We start from the raw sequence: 25,160 nt of genomic DNA on the forward strand, positions 1-25,160 counted from the left end.
TTTTTGTAATTATTTTTGTGAAAGATTTTTTTAACCATAGCACAATAACAGAAGGTAGAATATATCTACCAACTAAATATCATTTTTTCCGCTTGGTGCCCTTTCACAAATCACTTGCTGAATGAATAAATATTTCTTTTTTACGCAAAAAGACTTCAGTACAGAGAAGCATTTTCCTAATTGCTTTGAAGTTGAACAAGTAAAGAAGCAGCTAAGTTCGGCCGGCCGAACATAATTTACCCTCTACCATTCGGAAGGAACTTGAAATTTTTCAAAAAAAAAAAAAAAAAAAAAAAGAAACCGTCGAAAACTACCGCTCAAATGAAAACCTTTAAATAGAGACTGTACGTGGTGCTGGATAAGTAATTTTTAGTGAAAGGCTTAAGTAACGATTCCGAGCTTCAAATACGAAATTTGACACCAATCCGGTGAATAATGTCGCTAATATCATCAAAATACCGAATTGAGTAAAGGTAAAGGAAGGTACCGTTGTATGGGAGCTATACTAAGACGTGGACCTGCATAGACAATTTTCCGTCATAGGTTGTAATACCTATTACGAACTTCAAATACGAAATTTGACGCAATTCTGGTGAATAATGTCGCGCAAAATCCTGGAAATACCGAATATCTCGGGGTAGCGTTATGTGGGTGATATACTAAAACGTAGACCTATTTAGACAATACCCTTTTAGGGTGTTAAGTACTCAGAAGGAACTCCTTGTGTGGATTTTCAGACCATTCCATTTAAAAATATGGCTAAAATCGTAAAAATACCGAATATCGGGGGCACCATTGTATTGGGGCTATACGATATCGGGGAACTATATAGACAATACCCTCTCAGGGGGAAAAGTACCTACAGAGAACTCCTTGTGTAGAATTTCAGACAATTCTATTGAAAAATGTGACTACAACGTTCAAAATAACGAATGTCAGAAGGTACAGTTATATGAGGGATACACGATATCGCGGACCTATATAGACAATACTCTTTCAGGGTGTTAGGTACTCAAAAGGAACTACTCTTGTGGATTTTAAGCCAATTCCATAAAAAATGTGGCGGAAATCATCGAATATCGAGGGCACCATTGTATGGGGGTTATAGGATATCGTGAACCGATATAGCCCATCTTCGAACTTGACCTGCCTGTAGACAAAATACAGATCGATGCAAAATTTTAGCTTCCTATCTTTACTCGTTTTGACTCTAGCGTGACCGGGCTAAATCGTCTTAGAATTTTAAGTTGATCAAGAATATACATTGTTTGGTAAAAAATTATCTTTTCGATGAATTACAAACAGAATGTCGAACTTAATATACCCTCCATACTATGTATGGTGGAGCCATGGTTCCAATCATGGAACGACCAACAACTCTCAAAAGCATAATATTTTATATAAATTAATGAAACTAACACTTTTTGTATTTATAACTCGCACTCTAATGAAAACGCTTCGCATTTACAGTGATCCTAATACCACAATTCATAATTCTATTTCTATTCCTGCGCAATATGCCACATTTTATACCATTAACTACTTTTTGTACCAAAGGTCAATATTTTACACTTATCCGTTCACATAATTCCAAATAATACTAAATTGTTGTGCTTTTAAAATTTTAAGTACACTTATATTTTGAAATTTCAAACAAAATAATAACCGTGAGTACATCTATCCTACTTCAATTTAAAAATAGTTTCCATCTTACGGGTGTAAAAGAGCAATTATCTTTGACTATTCTGAAATCATTCTACCCTCAATTACGAGGTAGACAGCGCGAAATACAAAGTCCAAATTACAGCACATTTCAATGGAAAATGTTTCTAAGCTCTTTATAATACAAAAAATTGAGCTGGGTTGTCACCTGGGGATATTATAGATGTTCTATATTATATAGGTTTTCAACAGTCAAATCAAAGCTTATAGCTGAAAAATAAGATCATTCTATTCAAAATATCTGACACCAACGGTAAGCGAACATCTATTATATTTTTTGCCATGAATATTTATTTCTATTTAGAAATTTCTATGGATTCATTACTCATTATATACATAAAAAAATATGCATTGAAAACTGAAAGTACGGGTCGGCAACGCGGACCGGGCCAGCTAGTTATAATATAATTATAAATAAACTGGATGAATTAAATCCCAGCCTTTTAATTGTTCATTCACTGGAAGTAAGTTTAAATATTCTGCAACAAGTTTAATATCAAATTCGTAAACATAATATTCAGAACTAAATTTGAGATATAAACTAGCCTTTATTTTGGCCAATCTAGCATTTTTTTCGCACTCAGATTCATGGTATTTTTATACCCTACAACACTATGTGTTGGGGGTATTATAAGTTTGATTGGGCCAAAAATTATGTAACACCACGAAATATTGGTTTCCCATATATGTTATGTTAATTTGTAATCACTCTACAGGTCGCAATTATGGCCCGATCTTCACGAAATTTAAAATGTAGGTGGGGTTAATGTCAGAATAGAACCCTATTTCTTTTGGAGATGATCGCCAAATGTTTAGGGGTTGAAATGGACCAAATACTGAAAAAATGTCGGATTTTGCAGTAGCTATACAGGTCGCAATTATAGACCAATCGACGCGGAATTTCGCATGTAGCTAGAGTTTAGGGCGGGGAAGAAGCCTACCAATTTGGGTGGTCATCGGATAATACTTAGCGGGTAAAATAGACCATATCTTTTGTGTTGAAAAAATTCAAAATTGTTCATTAAACCGCGAATATTTTAAATCCTGGCGAAATCACGAAGCCATGACAAGGTTACTTCCGATCTTTACATTAATGTTAACATCCAACAAATCGGATATATAGCAAAATATGTGCGATATATATGTCTTTTAAAGAAGATATGCTTAAAAGATCTCTTATATGTCGAGAACGGCTGAACTGATTTCGACAGTTCTCATTAATTCAGAATGGCCTCTTGGCAGGAAAGAAAAAACGTCTAAAAAAATCGCATAAAAATATCTCTCTAAAGATGAAAATATTGATTTTGTAAAATTTTCTCATATTTTTTCAATTTTGTCATATTTTTGGCATATTTTCATTTTGAATTAAACATTTGGTAATATTTCTACAGCTAACAAAACTAAGTAGTTAGGATATCAGGCTATCATATACAGATCGCATTTATGGCCCGATCCTTACGAAATTTTGCACGGGGATAAGATGAGGGTCAGAATAGAAGCCTACTCTTTTTGGAGATGATCGTCCTATATTTAGGGGTTGAAATGGACCAAAAAACTGCAAAATTGTCAGCAGGTCGTAATTATCGCCCGATCCTCACGCACTTTTGAATGGGGGTTACCAAACATTGTAAAAGCCAAGCAGTTTTGGATGGCCATCCAAAAATATTCAATGTGCGAAATAGTTTGCCAACTTTTGTAGACAAAATACGAAAATGTCCATTCCAGTGACTTTTTGGAGAATTCACAAATACAGGAAAGACGCACTTCTGACTATTTCGTTAACGCTGATTTCGTTGAAGAATATGGTCAAATGTCTGTATCTCATATAGATGCGTTTCAGTCAAAAACCAATAATAAATGTTAATCTTTTGCCACTTCTGAGAGATTATAGGTCTTTGGGAAATATTGGTTCCAGATCTAGGAAGACCATTTAAGTGCAACATCTACCAATAAATTAGAAATGAGCAAATTAGTTTAGTTGCTATTATTCGAAAATTAGAGAACGAAACCTGATGGTTTTCTTTTATTATTTATCACAATATCTTGTGGAATTCTTTCGAGTATCTCGTCTATATAAACTGTATCGTTTATAATAGTGTTGTAGGGTATTCAACGGTCGGCCCCGCTCGACTGTAGCCTTTGCTTACTTGTTTTGAATTAAACATTTGTTAATATTTCTACAGCTAACAAAACTAAGTAGTTAGGATATCAGGATATCATATACAGATCGCATTTATGGCTCGATCCTTACGAAATTTTGCATGGAGAGGGTCAGAATAGAAGCCTACTCTTTTTGGAGATGATCGCCATATATTTAGGGGTTGAAATGGACCAAAAAACTGCAAAATTGTCAGCAGGTCGTAATTATCGCCCGACCCTCACGCACATTTGAATGGGGGTTACCGGACATTGCAAAAGCCAAGCAGTTTTGGATGGCCATCCAAAAATATTCAATGTGCGAAATAGTTTGCCAACTTTTGTAGACAAAATACGAAAATGTCCATTCCAGTGACTTTTTGGAGAATTCACAAATACAGGAAAGACGCACTTCTGACTATTTCGTTAAAGCTGATTTCGTTGAAGAATATGGTCAAATGTCTGTATCTCATATAGATGCGTTTCAGTCAAAAACCAATAATAAATGTTAATCTTTTGCCACTTCTGAGAGATTATAGGTCTTTGGGAAATATTGGTTCCAGATCTAGGAAGACCATTTAAGTGCAACATCTACCAATAAATTAGAAATGAGCAAATTAGTTTAGTTGCTATTATTCGAAAATTAGAGAACGAAACCTGATGGTTTTCTTTTATTATTTATCACAATATCTTGTGGAATTCTTTCGAGTATCTCGTCTATATAAACTGTATCGTTTATAATAGTGTTGTAGGGTACTCAACGGTCGGCCCCGCTCGACTGTAGCCTTTGCTTACTTGTTTTGAATTAAACATTTGTTAATATTTCTACAGCTAACAAAACTAAGTAGTTAGGATATCAGGATATCATATACAGATCGCATTTATGACTCGATCCTTACGAAATTTTGCATGGAGAGGGTCAGAATAGAAGCCTACTCTTTTTGGAGATGATCGCCATATATTTAGGGGTTGAAATGGACCAAAAAACTGCAAAATTGTCAGCAGGTCGTAATTATCGCCCGACCCTCACGCACATTTGAATGGGGGTTACCGGACATTGCAAAAGCCAAGCAGTTTTGGATGGCCATCCAAAAATATTCAATGTGCGAAATAGTTTGCCAACTTTTGTAGACAAAATACGAAAATGCCCATTCCAGTGACTTTTTGGAGAATTCACAAATACAGGAAAGACGCACTTCTAACTATTTCGTTAACGCTGATTTCGTTGAAGAATATAGTCAAATGTCTGTATCTCATATAGATGCGTTTCAGTCAAAAACCAATAATAAATGTTAATATTTTGCCACTACTCAGAGATTATAGGTCTTTGGGAAATATTGGTTCCAGATCCAGGTAGACCATTTACGTGCAACATCTACCAATAGATTGGAAATGAGCAAATTAGCTCAAGTTGCTATTATTCGAAAATTAGAGAACGAAACCTGATGGTTTTCTTTTATTATTTGTCACAATATCTTGTGGAATTCATTCGAGTATCTCGCCTATATAAACTGTATCACTTATTATAGTGTTGTAGGGTATTCAATGGTCGGCCCCGCTCGACTGTAGCCTTTGCTTACTTGTTAAAAGCTTAAGTTAGTATCGGTTGGGGACAAACTATATAGAAATTCGTTTTATAATTCCTGGCAACGCATAAGAAGAAAGTGCCGATCTTATTCTTTTTTTTAATATTCTGTCTTTTATATATTGCGGCATTCAGTACCCAATAAAAAAGTTGTTTTCGACATTTAATTTGTTTGGTGTTTATTATTTTACACTCAACTTTTCAAAAAGGCGACATCTACATAAAGCTTTCCTCTCACTGCTTATGTTAGTAACAGAACAAGCAATGGCTAAAACGTTAAAAGCACAAAATTGTGTAATAGAGAAAGCTGTTAATAGATGTCGCTATCATACTATAATTTTAAACTTATATTCCTCAGAAACCATACATTTTTGCAGTTGTAACCTTTATTTTTACATCATTGTATTATGAGTTAAGAGACAAGAATGTGTTTTGAGTCTATAAGGCTTTTCTATAGCATATTATATCAGTACATTCAAAGATTTACGCTTCTACTATGTTGTGGCAGTTGGACTGTCAGAGCAACTCCATTCAAAAACAAGTAAAAAAGCAGTAAGTTCGGCCGGGCCGAACTTTGAATACCCTCCACCATTTAGAACGAATTTGAAAAATTTCGAAAAAGATAACATTCGCCAAAAATTCTGGTAACATTTTAAAAATACCGAATAAAGCCGTTATATTAGGGCCTATACGACGTGCACCTGCATAGGCATTGTTTCTCACAAGCCATTACCACATTCAAATTCGAAACTTGAAATAAACGGTGAATAATGTAGCCTAAATCATCAAAATACCGTACATAAGGAGGTACTGTTATATAGGAGCTATACGAAGACCTGGACCTGCATAGACAATTTTCTGTCACAGACTGTAACTTCCATTACGAACTTTAAATACGACATCTCAAACAATTTCGGTGAGTATTGTACCTAAAATCGTAAAAATACCGAGTATCAGGAGGTACTAATATATGGGGCCTATACGAAGACCTGGACCGGCATAGGCAATTTTCTGTCACAGACTGTATATAAATAAATACGTAATTTGAAACTACTACGGTGAATAATGACGCTAAAATCGTCAAAATACCGAATATTGGGAGGTACCGTTATATGGGGGCTATACGAAGACACGGACTTGCATAGACAATTTTCTGTCTCAGGCTGTAGAATCCGTTTCGAACTTCAAATGCCAAATTTGAAACAATTCCGGTGAATAATGTCGCTAAAATCATCAAAATACCGAATATCGGGAGGAAAACGTGGAACTACATGGCCTATTTACGAACTTAACCTACTGGAAAAATAAATATGTGTGAAGAATTTTAGCAACAGACAGACAGACAGACGGACATGGCTAAATCGTCTTAGAATTTTACGCTGATCATGAATATATATATATATATATATATATATATATATATATATATATATATATATATATATATATATATATATATATATATATATATATATATATATATATATATATATATATATATATATATATATATACCATGTTGGGTCTAAGATCATTATTTCCATTAGTAGTATGGTGGAGGGTATAAAAATCACTTAGATGTGTTTTGATCCATTAGAAAAAAATACCCCTCATATCTTTCTATATATACACGCATTTGTAGGAATTAAGGTGCGTCTGCGAGCTCAATTTATTTATCGTATATATTGGGAAAATTTGAATAAATATACCTAAGAAGAAGTTTTCTTCTGTGCGAAATCCACCAACAACAACAAACCACTAAAATATGTTTTACGATTTGTAATTTAATTTTTAGCGAAAGCAATAAGTGTTTTAGGTTCCCATATCACACTGAATTAAGCAATAATTTATGGTAATAGATGTGTAAAATGCATATCAATAAAAGAGTTTGACTGATCCACTAACTGTCGGACTGATTCATCAATGTCCATATGCAAAAAAATGTTTAAATATTTTTTTGTTTTTACAATATCGACCAAGATTTTTCACACAAAACATAAAATTTTTGGTTTACCAGACTTTTGGTTGCACTATCACGATTTTCTTTCATTCATTCATTTTCAAACTAAACTGCACCGACTTGAGTGAATGGTTGAATAAACAATAATAATGAGTAAACTCGATTGAAGAAAACAAATCTCAGTTGTTATTACTCACTTAAATTCACGTGTTCGATCAACTCATGTTGCTGAACAAAGCCAACGCTATCAAACACTCATGCTCGACAACGAGTGATGTGATTCAAACTGAGTGTTCGATCTAATCGATCATTTCACTCAGATCAAACAAACCATGATTGAATTATTTATAGGGTTGTCCATATTCGACGGACCCATCTGGCAACGCCATAACTTTTGACAGAGATGTCACATCGCTCAATGACATACCGCGTTTGAAGCGTCAATCCAAGCAGATTTTTACCATGAACCAATACACGCCACGCGAAATAGTTTAAATTTACATTCAACAGAAGAAGTCAATTGTGAAAACTCAACGTGCTTTTAAAACATTAAAAAATGTGAGAAGTGCGCCTTCTAAGAACACCATTAAGCGTTTATACGAAAAATTTTCGACTGGTAAGGCTCTTTCTAATCCGAAGAGGCCATATAAAAGTCGACCAAGGCGATCGGCCGAGAATATCGCTGCCGTACGAGCCAGTGTTGAGAGGTCCCCAAGAACATCCCAAAAACGCCGTTCTCAGCAGTTGGGCATGGTTCGGTCCACTTTACAACGGATTATTTGCATTGATTTGCATTTGTTCCCGTACAAAATTCAATTGACGCAAAGAATGTTGCCTGCGGACAAGCTTCGTCGATTGGAATGGGCCCAAAGAGTCATGGGTCAGTCGAATATTGGCAACCCTGTATATATTACACGAAAAGTACTAAATGCCAATAAATTTCATATAAAGTATAGGATTAAGAGTGTCATTATGATTTTTTTGTATGACGATATAAATGTTGTCCATTTTTGTTAACGGAGTAACAGGCATTGGTAGTAACACAATAATTCGTATAAATAACTACAAAATGTTGTTCGATAACACAAAAGTCCAGTAAATGAATGATCGCCATTTTCTTCAGTTTTTATATAATTGTATAATTCTTCCCATCCAAAATCTATATAACCATTTAATATATTTTTAAGACCCTATCCTTTAAATATGACCTTCCAAAAAATATTCTTCTTATTTTGCTTGGGGCATTTGGCAATGATATGTTGCATGTTTTCGATATCTCCAGAGTTACGTAATGAACAATATTTTATCAATTTATCCAAACTTATTGCCATCTAATGGGATTACATCAGCTCTGGCTTTCATTATAGTTGAAATTCTGTCCAAATTCCATACATTTACCATGTAGTCAGTACCAACATCTGGTTTCAGAAAACGAACGGTAAAATCTATTTTCACTGGCATATACTCTTTCTCTTTTTTCCGTATGGCTTCTCAATCTGAGAAGGGCTATCAATGAGTTCTTTAAGGTTACCCATGTCTGCGATATCATACATACATTTGAAGTTGAAATATGTTCACTGTCAGCATATATTTCCATGGCTTTTGCACAAAAAATTATTTTTCCCATATTTTTAATGACAGAATGTGTGGTAGCCGATTGTCTTCATATTTGTGTACAGTATTGTTAATGTACTCCAAATGAAGCTGTAAAGTATGGAAGTGGTTATCAGGAACATCGGTTTCTCAGGACAATATATAATTTGGTTTTGATTCGGGAAGCCTTAAGACTCTTTTGCGAAAATACCGCTGAATCTTGTCTACTTCTTCAAACCAGCCAAAACCCCATACTTGTGCTGCGTAAGACAGCATTGTTCTGCAAACGCTCTAAAAAATTTTCCATTTCCCCACTAATGAATTTTGAGTTCTCTTTATAAGTTCATTCCATGTTGAATTTATACAGTTCTTTGATTTGATGTTTCTATTTTCGACGTGCCTAGAAAAACTCATTTTCGATAACAGTATTCATTCACAATTTCGATATTTTGGTTGCCATACTTCCATCTAACATTCAGTGATAGACGTCCACCTTTTCGGAAAACCATTATCTTGGACTTGCCAAGTTAACCACCATATTCCATTGGGCACAGTAATTTTCCAGCCTTATTATCATCTTTTGTACCACTTCTCCATCGTCAGCTAGTAAGACAATGTCGTCTGTATATAACAAAATGCGAATATTTTTCTCATCAACAGTCATGTAGATCATTATACCCTACAACACTATGTGTTGGGGGTATTATAAGTTTGATTGGGCCAGAATTTATGTAACACCTCGAAATATTGATTTCCCATATAGGAAAGTATATATGGATCTTCCTAGCTCGCCGAGCTGAGTCGATCTAGCTATGTATGTCCGTCCGTCCGTCTGTCCGTCTGTCCATGTTAATTTGTAATCACTCTACAGGTCGCAATTATGGTCCGATCTTCACGAAATTTAGAGTGTAGGTGGGGCTTGGACCAGAATAGAACCCTATTGCTTTTGGAGATGATCGCCAAATGTTTAGGGGTTGAAATGGACCAAATACTGAAAAAATGTCGGATTTTGCAGTAGCTATACAGGTCGCAATTATAGACCAATCGACGCGGAATTTCGCATCTAGCTGGAGTTTAGGGAGGGGTGGTCATCGGATAATATTTAGCGGGTTAAATAGGCCATATCTTTTGTGTTGAAAAAATTCAAAATTTTTCATTAAACCGCGAATATTTTAAATTCCGGCGAAATCATAAAGCCATGACAAGGTTACTTCTGATCTTTACATTGATGTTAACATCCAACAAATCGGATATATAGCAAAATATGTGCGATATATATGTCTATCAAAGATGATATGCTTGAAAAGTCTCATATATGTCGAGAACGGCTGAACTGATTTCGACAGTTCTCATTAATTCAGAATGGCCTTTTGGCGGGAAAGAAAAAACGTCAAAAAAAATCGCATAAAAATATCTCTCTAAAGATGAAAATATTGATTTTGTAAAATTTTCTCATATTTTTTCAATTTTGTCATATTTTTGGCATATTTGCATTCTGAATTAAACATTTGGTAATATTTCTACAGCTAACAAAACTAAGTAGTTGGGATATCAGGATATCATATACAGATCGCATTTATGGCCCGATCCTTACGAACTTTTGCATGGGGATAAGATGAGGGTCAGAATAGAAGCCTACTCTTTTTGGAGATGATAGCCATATATTTGATTGATTGAAATGGACCAAAAAACTGCAAAATTGTCAGCAGGTCGTAGTTATCTCCCGATCCTCACGCACATTTGATTGGGGGTTACCGCACATTGCAAAAGCCAAGCAGTTTTGGATGGCCATCCAAAAATATTCAATGTGCGAAATAGTTTGCCAACTTTTGTAGACAAAATACGAAAATGTCCATTCCAGAGACTTTTTGGAGAATTCACAAATACAGGAAAGACGCACTTCTGACTATTTCGTTGAAGAATATAGTCAAATGTCTGTATCTCATATAGATGCGTTTCAGTCAAAAACCAATAATAAATGTTAATCTTTTGCCACTTCTGAGAGATTATAGGTCTTTGGGAAATATTGGTTCCAGATCCAGGAAGACCATTTACGTGCAACATCTACCAATAAATTGGAAATGAGCAAATTAGTTTAAGTTGCTATTATTCGGAAATTAGAGAACGAAACCTGATGGTTTTCTTTAATTATTTGTCACAATATCTTGTGGAATTCTGTCGAGTACTTCGCCTATATAAACTGTATGGTTTATTATAGTGTTGTACGGTATTCAACGGTCGGCCCCGCTCGACTGTAGCCTTTGCTTACTTGTTTAAATATAGAGTGAACAACAAAGGCGATAACAAACATACTTGCAGCACCCCCGTATATATGTTAAAACTCTCTGACGACTCTTTTCCAGTCCAGTCAATATCAGGTGTGAATCGGTCCACTTCTTCCGGTACCTCCGTACAAAGTAGTTACAAATTTGATGACCTAAATGCTCATAAAAGCATCTGATTCTTTCTAAACTTCACACATTCCAATATTTTTACTAACGCAAGAACTTTTGAAAGGCTGGTTATCGTTTCAAGATTCCGATTTCACGCTTGCGTTCTAGTTGGGTCACCTTTTACAATCACATTCTGAGTCGATTTATTCGTGCCCGTCCGTCTATCCATTTATTTTTGTAAGCAAAGTACAGGTCGCATTTATGTACCCTAGAATGAACCCAATTGAAATTGTTGACAAACCGTCTAAATTTAGATATAGCACCTATATATATCTCCGTCCGATTTGAATGTATAACATTTGGTGTTTAAGTCCCTTATATTCGTTCTGGTTTGGATATAGCTTCCATATATATCTTCAGGCGATTTCACGTTTACTGCGCACTCGATATGCAATACCAGCCTAAATTAGAAGGATTTTTGCACATTCAACCGAAATAATCCTGGGAGCAAATACATTTGGTTAAATTATATCATACGACGTCAAGTTGAAGTCAAATCGATTGAGATTTGGATATAAATCCACTATATTAATTCCAAATTATAACTGCTCTAAACCCACCCGACTTTGGCATTTTTTACTGATTTTGTTTATCAACTGTCTATTCTGATGGAAATTTTGAATTTGAACAGTGGGCTTCTATATATTTCATATTTAAGACCTGAAAATCTGGCACCTCTTTAACAGATTCTTTATAAAATTGCGTCAGTAATTTATCAGTTTTTAAAAGCTAAGCAGGAGGCATGGGAATAAGCACGATTTGCACGCTTTGACCTTTAATTTAAACTTAGAATGGATGAAACTCTTATCAAGAGTAAGAATATGAAAGACTTTTAATAGCTTTTCTGAAAACCAAACACAAGAGATAGACCAAAGTTGTATTATCATTTTCTTATTGTATACCTAAATGAAAACACCCAGACATAGGTACAATATTTTTATATTGTCTATATACAAAACAATTCCAAAATAAGCTGTATAGATAGAAGACTTAGAGAAGCAATTTTTGGACAAAAATATTAGTTTGGGCATTAATTAGTTTTATGTATGTTTCATGAATCAGAAGACATTCAATTTATTTAATTTAAATCAAAAACATATTCTTCCTTCTTCGGTTTGAATAGCAATAATATTTTGGACCAACATTCACTTTTTTCATACGAATAAAGCACGAGACGAAACATTTTTCACCTCAAATTTTCGTGGTGTCATGAAGTTTTCTGGGCTTAATCTGTTTTGAATTAAATGCCTAATGTTCGTTATGAGCAATTGGCTTTCATTTTGCAATCATATATTCTAGGTTCACAGGGTAATAGCGATTATTGTCCAAAGAAAATACATTGATCCACACGGATCAAAATATAGCATTTCGTGAGTCAACGAAGTGACTGAATTTTGATACTCGACACCATGTCTCGATGTGCTGTGGCGATCTAGCTAGGTACATTTTTGTAGTCGGTCACATTGTTGTATGGTCAAATTTGCATGTATCTAGACAAGTTCCAGTTGCCTCTTCCAAAAACTTTCCTATTGAATGTAACCAATACTATCAACAAGTGATTTGTGTAAAAAAGCATTCATGAAATATTAAGGATACAGTTTTAACAATATCTTAAACTGGTCAGTATTTATTTTATAACCACATAAAAGAGAGAGATTAAAGAAATTAAAGAAGAATTGTCGATTGAATCAATATTAATTCCCGTGGAGCTAAATATTCAATGTTCTGCCACCGGAGCTAGAACCCATTACGAACTACAAATACCAATTTCTGGACAAATCCGTGGGAAAATGTGTCAAAATCATCAAAATACAGAATATCGGGAGGGACCGTTATGTGGGGGCTATACCAATACGTGGACTTATATATACTATGTTTCGCCACCGGAGCTAGAACCCATTACAATTTTTAACAACAATTTTTAGACAAATACCGAATATCGGGAGATACCGTTATATGGGAGCTACACAAAAACGTGGATATATGCAGGGCACGCAACCATTTTAGCCGCAGACCACTCAGCACGCGCCACCCATGAATGGTTGCAAAATTAGGTTCCTCGCTTCATTTCAAGCGCACAATGGCCACCAAAATCTCCGGATACCAATTCGTTGGACTATTGTATCTGGAGTATTTTAGAAAGCAAGGTTGGCACTAAAAAATACCAAAGTGTCGATCACCTCAAGCAAGCGCTTCGCCGGGAATGGGCCAAAATACCGCAGAGCAACATTCGGGCAGCGTATGATGGTTTCATTGCGCGTTAGAACTAACATATAAATTTTAAAAAGTTCTGCGGGGCTGAACTTTTTATACCCACCTTCATTCGGAAGGCACTTCAAAATTTAAAAAAAAAAAATCGTCGAAAAATACTCCTCTAATACAAACCTTAACATGGGGGCTATACGAAGACGTGGTGCTGGATAAGTAATTTTCTATCATAGACTACAGCCAGTAGGCTGTAGAAGAATCAATTACGAAATTCCGGTGAACAATTAATTGGGAACTATCGTTATATGGGGGATATACGATAACGTGGACCTATACAGAGTAAAGTACCCACAAGGAACTTCTTGTTTACAATTTCAGACAATTCCATGAAAAATGTTCCCAAAATCACCAAAACACCGAATATCGGGGGTACCGAAATAGGGAGCCATTCGATATCGTGAACCGATATAGCCCATCTTCGAACTTGAACTGCCTGCACACAAAAGACTGATCTGTGCTAAATTTTAGCTTCCTATCTAAATTTGTTTCGACTCTAGCGTGATTACAACAGACGGACGGACGGATAGGGCTACATTTTAGAATTTTACGCTGATCAAGAATATATATACTTTGTTGGGTCTAAAATTATTATTTCGATGAGTTACAAACGGAATGATGAACATAATATACCCTCCATACTATGTATGGTGGAGGATATAAAAACAAATAATAAAGCCTAGAATACCATCAATATGCGGAATAAAGGGAGGATACAAGGACCTGCCTAATAATAATGCTAAACTTATTAATATACCGAATATCGGGAGGTATATGCTACGATTTTTTTTGTCATAGGCTGCAGTACCTATTACGAACTTAAAATTCGAAATTTGAAATAATTCCGGTAAAAATATCGATAAAATCATCAGAATACCGAATATGGGGAAATACTGTTTTATGGGACTATATGAAAACGTGGACCTAGAGGGCCCACTTACGAACTTAACCTGCCTACTGGCAAAATACAAATGTGTGCAAAATTTTAGCCCTCTCAATTTGTTCTAAAGACAGCGTGATTACAGACGAACATAGCTCAATCGACTTAGATTTTTACACAGACCAAGAATATATATACTTTGTTGGGTCTGACATGAGTATTTCGAGGAGTTATAAACGGAGTGACAAAGTTAATATACCCTCCATAGTACGGTGGAGGGCATAAAAATGTCAGCCAAAAACCGCTGAAGATTTCAGGCGCTCCTGAAAGAAATGTAGGCTATTTTTTAGAATTGTCGTAGATATTGAGCAATTGCCACGTCGAAATAATAATAACATTAGAAATATTTTAGCACATTGTACATATAACATATGAGATCACAATTTCTGACGTATAAACTCGCCCAATATTTGTTATTATTTTCAATTCTATCTTACACAAATGTAAATATAAAACGTTCATAAACTCTCCGCTAATTATGTGTATTAATATATTAATATTGAACGAATTCGAAACTCGTTGGCTAAAGAAGTAATTCCTTACGTAAAAAGGTTCAATTATGTTTGGAGTAGGTTCCCTACCATTTAAGAACTGGGAATTTAAATTGATAGGAACACTTTAGATATCAACATTTAAAACTACTTCAAAGCTTCAAAGCCAAGTTACCTACCCAAATCAACGGGCTACCATCATATAACAGTACCACCTGATTTTAGATATTTCAAAGGGAATCTCCACATTTCACCTTTTAATGTATATTTAACACATTCGTACCACATAGCAATATCAGTTTTGAGACATTTTGAAAATGTCCGCCACACTTTTATTCGGAAATACTTTTGATGGTGTCTCATGATTTTAATATGTAAAATGTAACCTAATTACGCCCAAACAGACGATTTTTTTAACTTCTTGATCATAAAATGGTCTAGAGAAAGATTTAAAACGATTCTTTTTTACGCATTTTTGACAACAAATACTCTTTTGAGAGATGAACTACGCTTTAAGTTACTTGCAAATTATTGCGTTGCTTCGAGTCATGGCTTAACAATAGTGAAATATTTTTAAATAATTTCAATATTTCCAAAAGTAAATTTGTATTTGTTCTCCCAGACTTGTATCTGTTTTGAGTCCAGGAAAAGTAAACAAAGAAAATTGCTACACCCAAAACATGGCACAGTCATTATCAGCAAAGCCTAAAGGGTCAAACTATCTGTAAGCGAAATGTTTCCCGTGCGACCGTTAGACTTCTTCATAGCTTCGATTATTGGCCACTCTGCCAGCATCATTCCTCTATTTACATGATGCGTTTATGTTTTCGGGACCATTTCACGAGTAATTGATAATTTTCGCCATAATAAAAATAGTTCTAATCATTCTAAGGTCAGTGTCATCCATCCGAGCTGTGGTAAACAACAATCACAGAATAAATACTACACTGTCATTGCGCTTCTGGATTGATAAGAGAGAGATTAGAAATTGAAAAGTAAAAAAAAGTAAAAACAACAAGCGAACAGGCCCTTCCGTGAGTTTATACCAGTTATGAGCCAGACATTGCGCGATAGCACCCCTACATTCGGCATACAAATCAACTTTTAATCAACTCTACATCGATTTGAGATTTGTGAAAGGTGTTTTTATTTCGTTGTGGGTTGAATCATTTCTTTTTCTTTTTTGGCAAAGGAGAAGAAGAACACACCACGCCAAAAATAACAACAATAACAAACTGATTAGAAATTTTGGGTGTTATCTCTGAGCTTTGCGAGTATGAGTTTTGTGTGTTTACGGTGTTGCTTACGTTTTCATAGCTAGACTAATTGTTGTTGCTGGATCAATAGGTAACGCTGACTTGGGTGTTGCTTTCTTTTCTCTGCCGAATTCGCCGCTGGCTGGTACTTGGACGTATTTGCGTTGAGTTGTTTTTAAAAGTCGTGGCGGAGTAAAAACTTAGTTGGGTCTTTCACGTCGTTCGATCAAGTTCACATACACAAATCGCTCTCAATTATGTCTGCCACTTCAGCTGATAGTGTTTTCGTTGCCCGTTCCGAGGGTATTTCTGCCGAAGGTGTCCGTGATCAGTATGCCGATGGAAAGGCTGCCAAGGTTTGGGAAATTTTCATTGGTGACAAAAATTCCCGCACAGAAAACTACAAAAATTTCCTCATCAATCTGTTGAAATCGAAGAATTGCAAGCGTATTTTGGATGTAGCCTGCGGCACAGGGTAAGTGGACAAGAGGGGAAAGTTAATAGCAAATAACGCGCAAATAATAATACGCTTCTTCAAATTAATTGAAGCAGTTAGGAATATATTTCGATTGTATTTAACTACCACTTGCAAAAATGAATCTCATAAGAGCCAATCGTTTAAATTATCCTAGGAGCTTTTTGATTTACCGGCCATTAAAAATAAAAACTTTAATGTTTCATTAGGAAAATTATTTGAACAATTATTTTTAATATTCTATAGAATTTAATCTCTGGAAGTCAATTGTATTTAACTGCGAATTGTATTTAATATCCAACAATGTTTTGTATGGTTTACTCATTTTAAATGGGATGTTGTTGTTTACCAGCACCAAGTCCAAAATATGGACCCAGAGAACAAGTTTTTGAAAATTACAACCCACAAACGCCGAAAAGAAGATAACAGGTTTTATGGATTTATTGGCGAACTTCACTCTCCTAACTACTTGCTTTTACTCTCTTAAAACAACAAAAAGAATATCATAGAATTAAATTGTGAGAGTTGGTAGCAAATATAAAGATTTGTTTAAGTACAGGGTGAGATAAAAAAACTGTAAAAAAGTCAAACGCCATAATTTTTACATTATTTTTAAATTTTATTGAATGAAAGCCAAAAACGTCGGAAATAGCATCAAATTTTAGAATAAATTTAGATTTGTTGGAATTGTTCACCGATGGCACTAATTATGGCCTTCAAACGGACAATCAAAGCGTCACACGCTGACCAAATGTTGCTCTGCGGTATTTTGGCTCATTCCCGGCGAAGCGCTTGCTTGAGGTGATCGACACTTTGGTATTTTTTAGTGCCAACCTTGCTTTCCAAAATACTCCAGACACAACAGTCCAACGGATTTAAAACACCTTCCAGAATATTTTCGCGATAATATTTGACATTTATTCTGATGCCACGGTCGATTAATACGAGCGGAGAGCGACCAACGGCTGTTATGGTGGCCCACACCATCACCATGACCGGCGCTTGAGTTCTGGTTGCCAACCGAAGGTGCAAATTTTCAGCTGAGTGCTCTGGAGTGCTCTAACGATAGCCACTTTTGGATTTCCAGCCAAATATAAAGAAATGCTTGAATGCCATCACGAATAACTTTTTTCGGGAAAAATCTCACCAAAATGCTTTTGTACGCTGTACCTCCCCATATTCGGTATTTTGATGTTTTTGATGACATTGTTCACCGGAATTGTTTCAAATTTCGTTATGATAGTTCATAATGGGTACGACAGTCTGTGACAGAAAATTGGCTATGCAGGTCCAGGTCTTCGTATTGCCCCTAAATATCGGTACCTCCCTATATTCGATATTTTGATTATTTTAGCGACAATATTTACCAGAATTGTTGCATATTTCGATTTTGAATTTTCTAATAGGTACTACAGCCTTTGACAGAAAATTGTCTAAGCAGGTCTTCGAATAGCCCCTAAATGTTGGTACCTCCCTATATTCCGTTTTTTGATTATTTTAGCTACATTATTCACTAGAATTGTTAAAATTTCGTATTTGCACTTCATAATGGGTACTACACCCTATGACAGAAAACATACCGTATATAGGGAGTTCCCCAAAATAAGGGTAACTCCCTATATACGGTATTTTTTAGATTTTTACAGAATACGTATTTATTTTATTCTATTTTTTTTTTTTAAAGATTTTAAATTCTTCTAAGAACAAAAACAATGTCATACAATTAATTTCTGAGAGTTGGTACCTAATATAAAGATTTGTTTAAGTAGTAATGCCATGTCAAAGAAAAGTTAATTTTTATATATTAAAAACGAAATTTTCAATATATCGATTATAATGTTTCCAAATGGTATGCCGAAGATAAATACAAAACACTTTCTTAAAATGAACATTAAAAATTATAACAAAATTTTGTTTATCGGAAAACTGACATGGTGACAAAAAAACATTAAACTTTTCCTTATATATATCTAAGTTTGACCTTCTCTCTATACTTTATATAGATCCATCCTAAGTTAGTTGTACAGTAACAGAACAGCAACTGCTTTTTTGCACGTGTTTTTTACGGAGAACCTTCTGTCAAACCATTTCTCTTGTGGATCCTGTCCGATTTGTTGACATATCATACCGTATTTGTCTAGTGGTAGATAATATTCGAAAAGTCGATTAGATGACAGCAGATAAAACAGTATAAACATTTAATAAGACAATCGCAGGCCTATTTATTATCCGACGTACCAAATAAAACTGCTCACCTCCCCCACTTTGCTAAAATGTTGTGTACGGCCGTATTACTGCAATATGTATTATCTTCAAGTTAACAAAGTCATAGTCGATATCGTACAACTTTAAAAAAATTTGATTTATATTTCCTTCGTTACCTTATTTCCGAATCAAAGGATCAGTATTAATCTATAATTTCTTTCAGTGTTGACTCCATTATGCTGTTGGAAGAAGGTTTTGAGGTTGTCTCTGTCGATGCCTCCGACAAAATGTTGAAATATGCCTTGAAGGAACGCTGGAACCGCCGCAAGGAGGCCGCTTTCGACAACTGGAGTAAGTGGCTGGCATTAATTCCGTTTGAAGATCACGAATTTTTTATGTCTACAATTCTTTTGCAATTTTAGTCATTGAAGAAGCCAACTGGTTGAGTTTGTACGATGACATCAAGGATATTGTCAAGGATGGTTTCGATGCTGTCCTCTGTTTGGGTAACTCATTTGCCCATTTGATGGATTCCTCACCGGAACAATTGGAACACAAGAAGGCCATTAAGAATTTCGAAAAATGCCTGAAACCCGGTGGTGTTTTAATTATTGATCATCGTAATTACGATAACATTTTGGAGACTGGAGCCACACCTGCCAAGAGCTTGTACTACAATGTAAGTTATACAATTTAATATATTTAAAAACTATTTATAAGGAAATGTGAGTGTCCAAGTAGCGTCAGTGACGTCATATTTTTCATGTCAGATATTTTTGTGTATATTTTAGCAAATTTAATAAGTTTGCGAAATATCTTTGGAAACAAACCGCTGACGCATTATTGCCTTTCCTTTGACGTTAAAATTCAAACAAACATTAATAAAGATCGAAGTCTCCTCGATCTCAAATGTCAATACCATATTTTATATTTCAAATACTTTCCATTGGATTTGGTAGTCTAAACACTCTCTTAGAAATGATTAGCCATTCTTTGAAGGTGTTGGGATGATGTAGTCCTGTCACACACATACATCAAAAATGCTCATTAGGTTAGGTTAGGTTGAAAAGAGGAGCGAAGCAATTCGCCGCATGCCCTGTTGGGCATACACTTAAGCCAGTATAGACCTGTTGTGCGCTTTAGACTATGGGTTTTTTGAAGAAGACGGGCAGTTTACAGTCTGCTATATTTGAAATTCAGTTGCCTTTATGAAATTTCTTAACTTTCTTATATCATTTACCATGGTCTGATTAAGGTCTGGTATGGAGTCGTTCCCTAAGATATTTGCAAACGCTGGACATTGGCAGAGAAAATGTTCCAATATTTCGTCATCTTCCCCACATGCCCTGCATATGCTGTTATCTGTACATCCTATCTTGTGCAGATGAGCTTGTAGGCCCAGGTGCCCCGTAAGGATGCCTGTTACCTCACTGACCTCTTTTTTACCTAGTAATGAAAGGTTCTTCGTTTTATTATTCGTGTTTATCACTCATTATTTTAAATAAACGAGTAATTATTAAGCCATGTTAGCTCCCCAACTAATATACATTTATTTTTTACTGTTAGGGTATTTAAGGACCGATTATTATGTTTATATACATACATGAATACATATGGGCTCATCATCCGACAATGCTGACTAGTGTCTCAATTAATTGATATTTAACGACTTCCTTCGAAAATCAAATTAGCGAATTCAAATAATTCGCAATCTTATCTTCAACTGAACCTCAACCAATTATGTCATCGTTATCTCTTCGTGTTTTTTGAAAACAATTAGAAGAATTCAACATCCGCAGCGATCTATCTCCGAGGGTGTCTAATTAATTTAATATTGAGGTCAAAAACACATAAAACCGTGTATTTATTGATATTTCAGTACAGATAGCGTACTGAGATTCAATTTATGCTTTTCCGACACTCCATTATCAGCTCATGATGCAAATCGTATGAAAATATGTTCTGATGGAACAAGAGATGTATGTTCTGAAACTAGTTCATTGCAATGAGGAACGGCTTAAAACAGTCTGTTCTATGTAATTCATCGAAAACTTCCATTAATATGAAATGTTCGCAAGCACTCATAATCAATCGGCCTAAGCAATTTCCGAACAAGACCTAATATAGAGCTTACAATCTTATTATAGTTTTAAATCTCAAATCCAAATTAAAATTATCAATATTTCTAGGATGAATATTAAAATCTGCAGGCATAACTTCTTAGTTAAATGGTGAAATATTTTATTGTAAACAAGCAGTAAGCCTCAACAAGACCGAAGTTTTTACATGGTGAACCAATTGAAAAGTAACACATTTGAGGGTATGTTCATAAATTTCGAGATCAAATGTTTGCTACAGTGATTGGTATCTGTTGCGAATATCAAGTACCAAATTTTAAACACATCCTTGAAAAATATAATAAAGATTATCATAGTATACACAAAGGAAAACGTCGACCAATACTGCCATAGGACTTAAAATCCGTTTCAAAATATAAGTTTGGTATTTTCAAAAATGCCGTTAGAAAATGTATCTGAGATAGTAAAAATACCGAATATCGTCGACCTTTATTAACCGTTTTTTAGAAGATATAATTTCCACCATTTGGAAGGACTTTGTCAATTTTCCCTTTGCCCCATATACCGAGTAAAGGGAATTATCGTAATATTGGGGCCCATATAAAAACGTGGACCAAATTTGAAACAATTCCGATGAATAATGTCGCTAAAATTGTCAAAAAATACCAAATATAATAAGTAAAGACAGACAGACGAACATCGACATAGAATTGTAAGCCGATCAAGAAAATGTATATTTTAATATAAAGTTTCTAGTGATTCCGTTTTATGGGACCATGGACCACCTATGTGTTTCTTTTAAAAATTGTAGGGAGCACCTAAAAGTATGTTATTAAAATTGTAAATACTCAATGTCAAAAATCCACTTTATTTAACACAATCTATTAGCAATATATTGTTAATAGTTTGTGAACAAAAGAATTCGGATAAACAAAATCAAATCAAAATTATTACTAGTTCTTTTAGAGACCTAAATCACGCAATTTAGTTCATTGGTTCACACTTGTTGTATTTTTTTTTAGAGAGGTGGGGTTTAATAAATTTTGCCATTTCATTTGTAACAACTTTAAATATTCCTCCGACAACCCATGAAGTATATATTTTCATGGTATGTTTAAAATTCTAAATCGATTTAACATGTCCTGCTGTATATATGTCTGGTACTTTAGTTTATATTGTGTATTGGTTGGTATTTATTAGTTGAAAATATTCCAAAATGGTTCCACCCACTTTATGATGTTTTGAAAACTCTCTCAATCGCATTTGCAGTTTAATCCAAATACTTTAATTTATAAATATTTTGTTGTTACTTCTTGTTGAAGAGTGTTGAGATTTTTACCTGTTGTTTGAAGTCATGCAAATAAATTGTTTTATACATTTTTGTTGTAATTAAAACAAGTAAAAAAGCTGAAAGTTCGGCCGGAACGAACTTTAAATACCCTCTACCATTTGGAACGAATTTGACATTTTTCAAAAAAAAATCCGTTGAAAATTCTGTTAGAATCTTAAAAATACCGAACGTAGCCGTTAGGTCATACGACGAAATGGACATGCATAGGCAACTTTTATCATAAGCAATTGCGACATTCAAATGCGAAACCTAAAAAAATAGGTAAATAATGTAGCTAAAATCACCAAAATACCGAATATGGGGTGATACCATTCTATGGGGGCTATACGAAGACGTGAACCTGCACAGAAAATTTTCTGTCTTAGGCTATAGTATACCTTTGGAACTTCAAATACAAAATTTGAAACAATTCCGGTGAGTAACGTCACTAAAATCATCAAAATACTGAATATCGGGAGGTACTGTTATATGGGAGCTTTATGAAAACGTGGACCTACATTTACGAACTTAACCTGCCTACTGGCAAAATAAACATGTCTGCAAAACTTTAGCCTTCTATCTCGATTCGTTCGCAAGATGGCGTGATTACAACAGACGGAAAGGAAGACAGACAGTCGGACATCTCTAAAGAATTTTACGCTGATCAAGAATATATATACTTTGTTGGGTCTTACATGAGTATTTTGACATGACAAACTTAATATACCCTCCATACAATGGTGGAGGGTATAAAAACGTCACTTTTCGTATTATTATCCCCACAATTCACGAGCTTTTACTTTATTTAAAATGCATTGAAGCTTACCCCTCCTTACCTTTCATCGTATGTATATGGTTTTCATTTTTAATTTTTGTTATTATTCTTCTCTTACAGTCAAGCCATACCGCCGACATTAAGACTTCCGTATTGTTTTACTGTGGCAAGCCTGCTATGGTTGCCATGGACTACCTGATCGAAGCCAACAACTTGACCAGTGAATTCCGCCTCTCCTACTATCCACACACTCTGAGCCAGTTCACCAAAATCCTGAGAGAAATCTTTGGTGCCGGCGCTGAACACCAAATCTACGGTGATTTCAAGGACTTGAATGAAATCCAAAATCCCGCTTTCTACATCCACTTGATGGAGAAGGGCTTAAATTAAGATCTAGTTGTAGTCCAAATAGTTAAGAATATAGTTCCGAATTAGCTATACCTACACCTGAGTACGCATTTGCCAGTCGAATCTAAATTAAATAAATTTTTACAAATAAACAAAACAAAATAAAAAAAGTAAAAACAAAACAACAACAAATGGAATTTATGCAGTAAGCATTGCTGAGCGATTACGTGTACCTTGTTTATTGGTTCGCTTAGATCGTCGCACTTCGATCCAAAACGCGAAAATCAAATCCCTTTAAAAAATATACAATGCATGCTTAATAGACAATTAAGAATTTATTTAGCAAAGCTCCAAAAAATAGGACCACTATTGAGATCTCCACCAAATAGTCCATGTTGCTCTTGATGTAGTTGGAGGTACTGTTGTAGATGTTGGATAGTCTGGTTCTTATGTTTGGAGACATATTGGAGGTGTTTGAGTATGGCCCATTGAGACACTTGATTTGTTCGGCTCGAAATTTGAAAATGAACTGAAATAAAATTTGTTTTTAATTTGCGAGAGAAGTCAGTCTGCTGCCTTCGGCTGTGGTCACACAAATAATAAATTATATGCACATTTATTACAGAGGTAATTAATTCGATTCCAAAAATATAGTATTGGTAACAAATAAAAGTATATAGCAAACAAAACATTCGCTTCTGATCGTGCTTTCTCAAAACAAATACAAATCATGTGTATCATCCAAATTTATAAAATTTAAAATGGCGAGTTTGCAGGTTGTCAATTTTGGTTTTTTCAAATTTCCATCCACTTGTATCTGGAAAAGAAATTAAAGTCATGCAAGAAATACTGCCAAAAAAATATAAAATATTTTGTGGTCACAAATATAATATTAATAAATTTCAAAATGTTACTGCCTGAAAGGCCCCCTAACTCACAATCGTTCTTGTGGTTCATCCGATGAACCCCTTCGTGTATGTATGTGTGAGCTTGAATATGTATGACATTGAATTGTATGACAGTCTTCAAAAGCTCTATAAGTGTCGAGCATTCTCAAGTTAATGAGAATCACATTCACTTATTGCCTTTCCCAAAACTCATATTGCAGACGGTAATTTGAAGTAAATACGAAGACATGAACCTCCGCAGCCAATTATCTGCAAAAATAAATAGTGCATATTACGAACTCTAAACACAACGTTTAAGATAATTCTATTGAGAAATTTAGCTAGAATCTTCAAAATACTGAATATTGGGAGATAACATAATATAGGGCCTATACGAAGACGTGAATTTGTATAGGTATTTTTCTATCATAGTAGTAGAGGTCGAGGTAGTACCCATTACTGATTTCAAATATGCGGAATATCTAGAGGCCTATTCGAAATCGTGAACCTCTATAAACAATTATCTGCCAGAGAAAGTGGTACCTATTACGAACCCCAAATTTGAGATATTTCAGATAAAAACGTAGATTAAATCTTAAAAATACCTAATATTGCAAGGCACTATTAAATGAGATATCTGAATATCTGGAGGTAGAGTTAT

At 34.8% G+C, this 25,160-nt stretch overlaps 1 protein-coding gene across 1 annotated transcript; it reads left to right on the forward strand.

Moving 5' to 3' along the window:
- The first annotated feature begins 16,539 nt into the window (after positions 1-16,539).
- LOC101892983 (glycine N-methyltransferase) lies at positions 16,540-23,782 on the forward strand. Its single transcript, XM_005188278.4, has 4 exons — positions 16,540-16,876; positions 19,305-19,432; positions 19,504-19,760; positions 23,385-23,782. The coding sequence occupies exons 1-4, from the start codon at positions 16,659-16,661 to the stop codon at positions 23,652-23,654; spliced, it is 873 nt and encodes a 290-aa protein (XP_005188335.1). The 5' UTR covers positions 16,540-16,658; the 3' UTR covers positions 23,655-23,782.
- Positions 23,783-25,160: the final 1,378 nt, after the last annotated feature.

The sequence above is a fragment of the Musca domestica genome, unplaced genomic scaffold (genome assembly GCF_030504385.1).
Source record: "Musca domestica strain aabys unplaced genomic scaffold, Musca_domestica.polishedcontigs.V.1.1 21, whole genome shotgun sequence".
Taxonomy (NCBI): Eukaryota; Metazoa; Arthropoda; class Insecta; order Diptera; family Muscidae; genus Musca; species Musca domestica.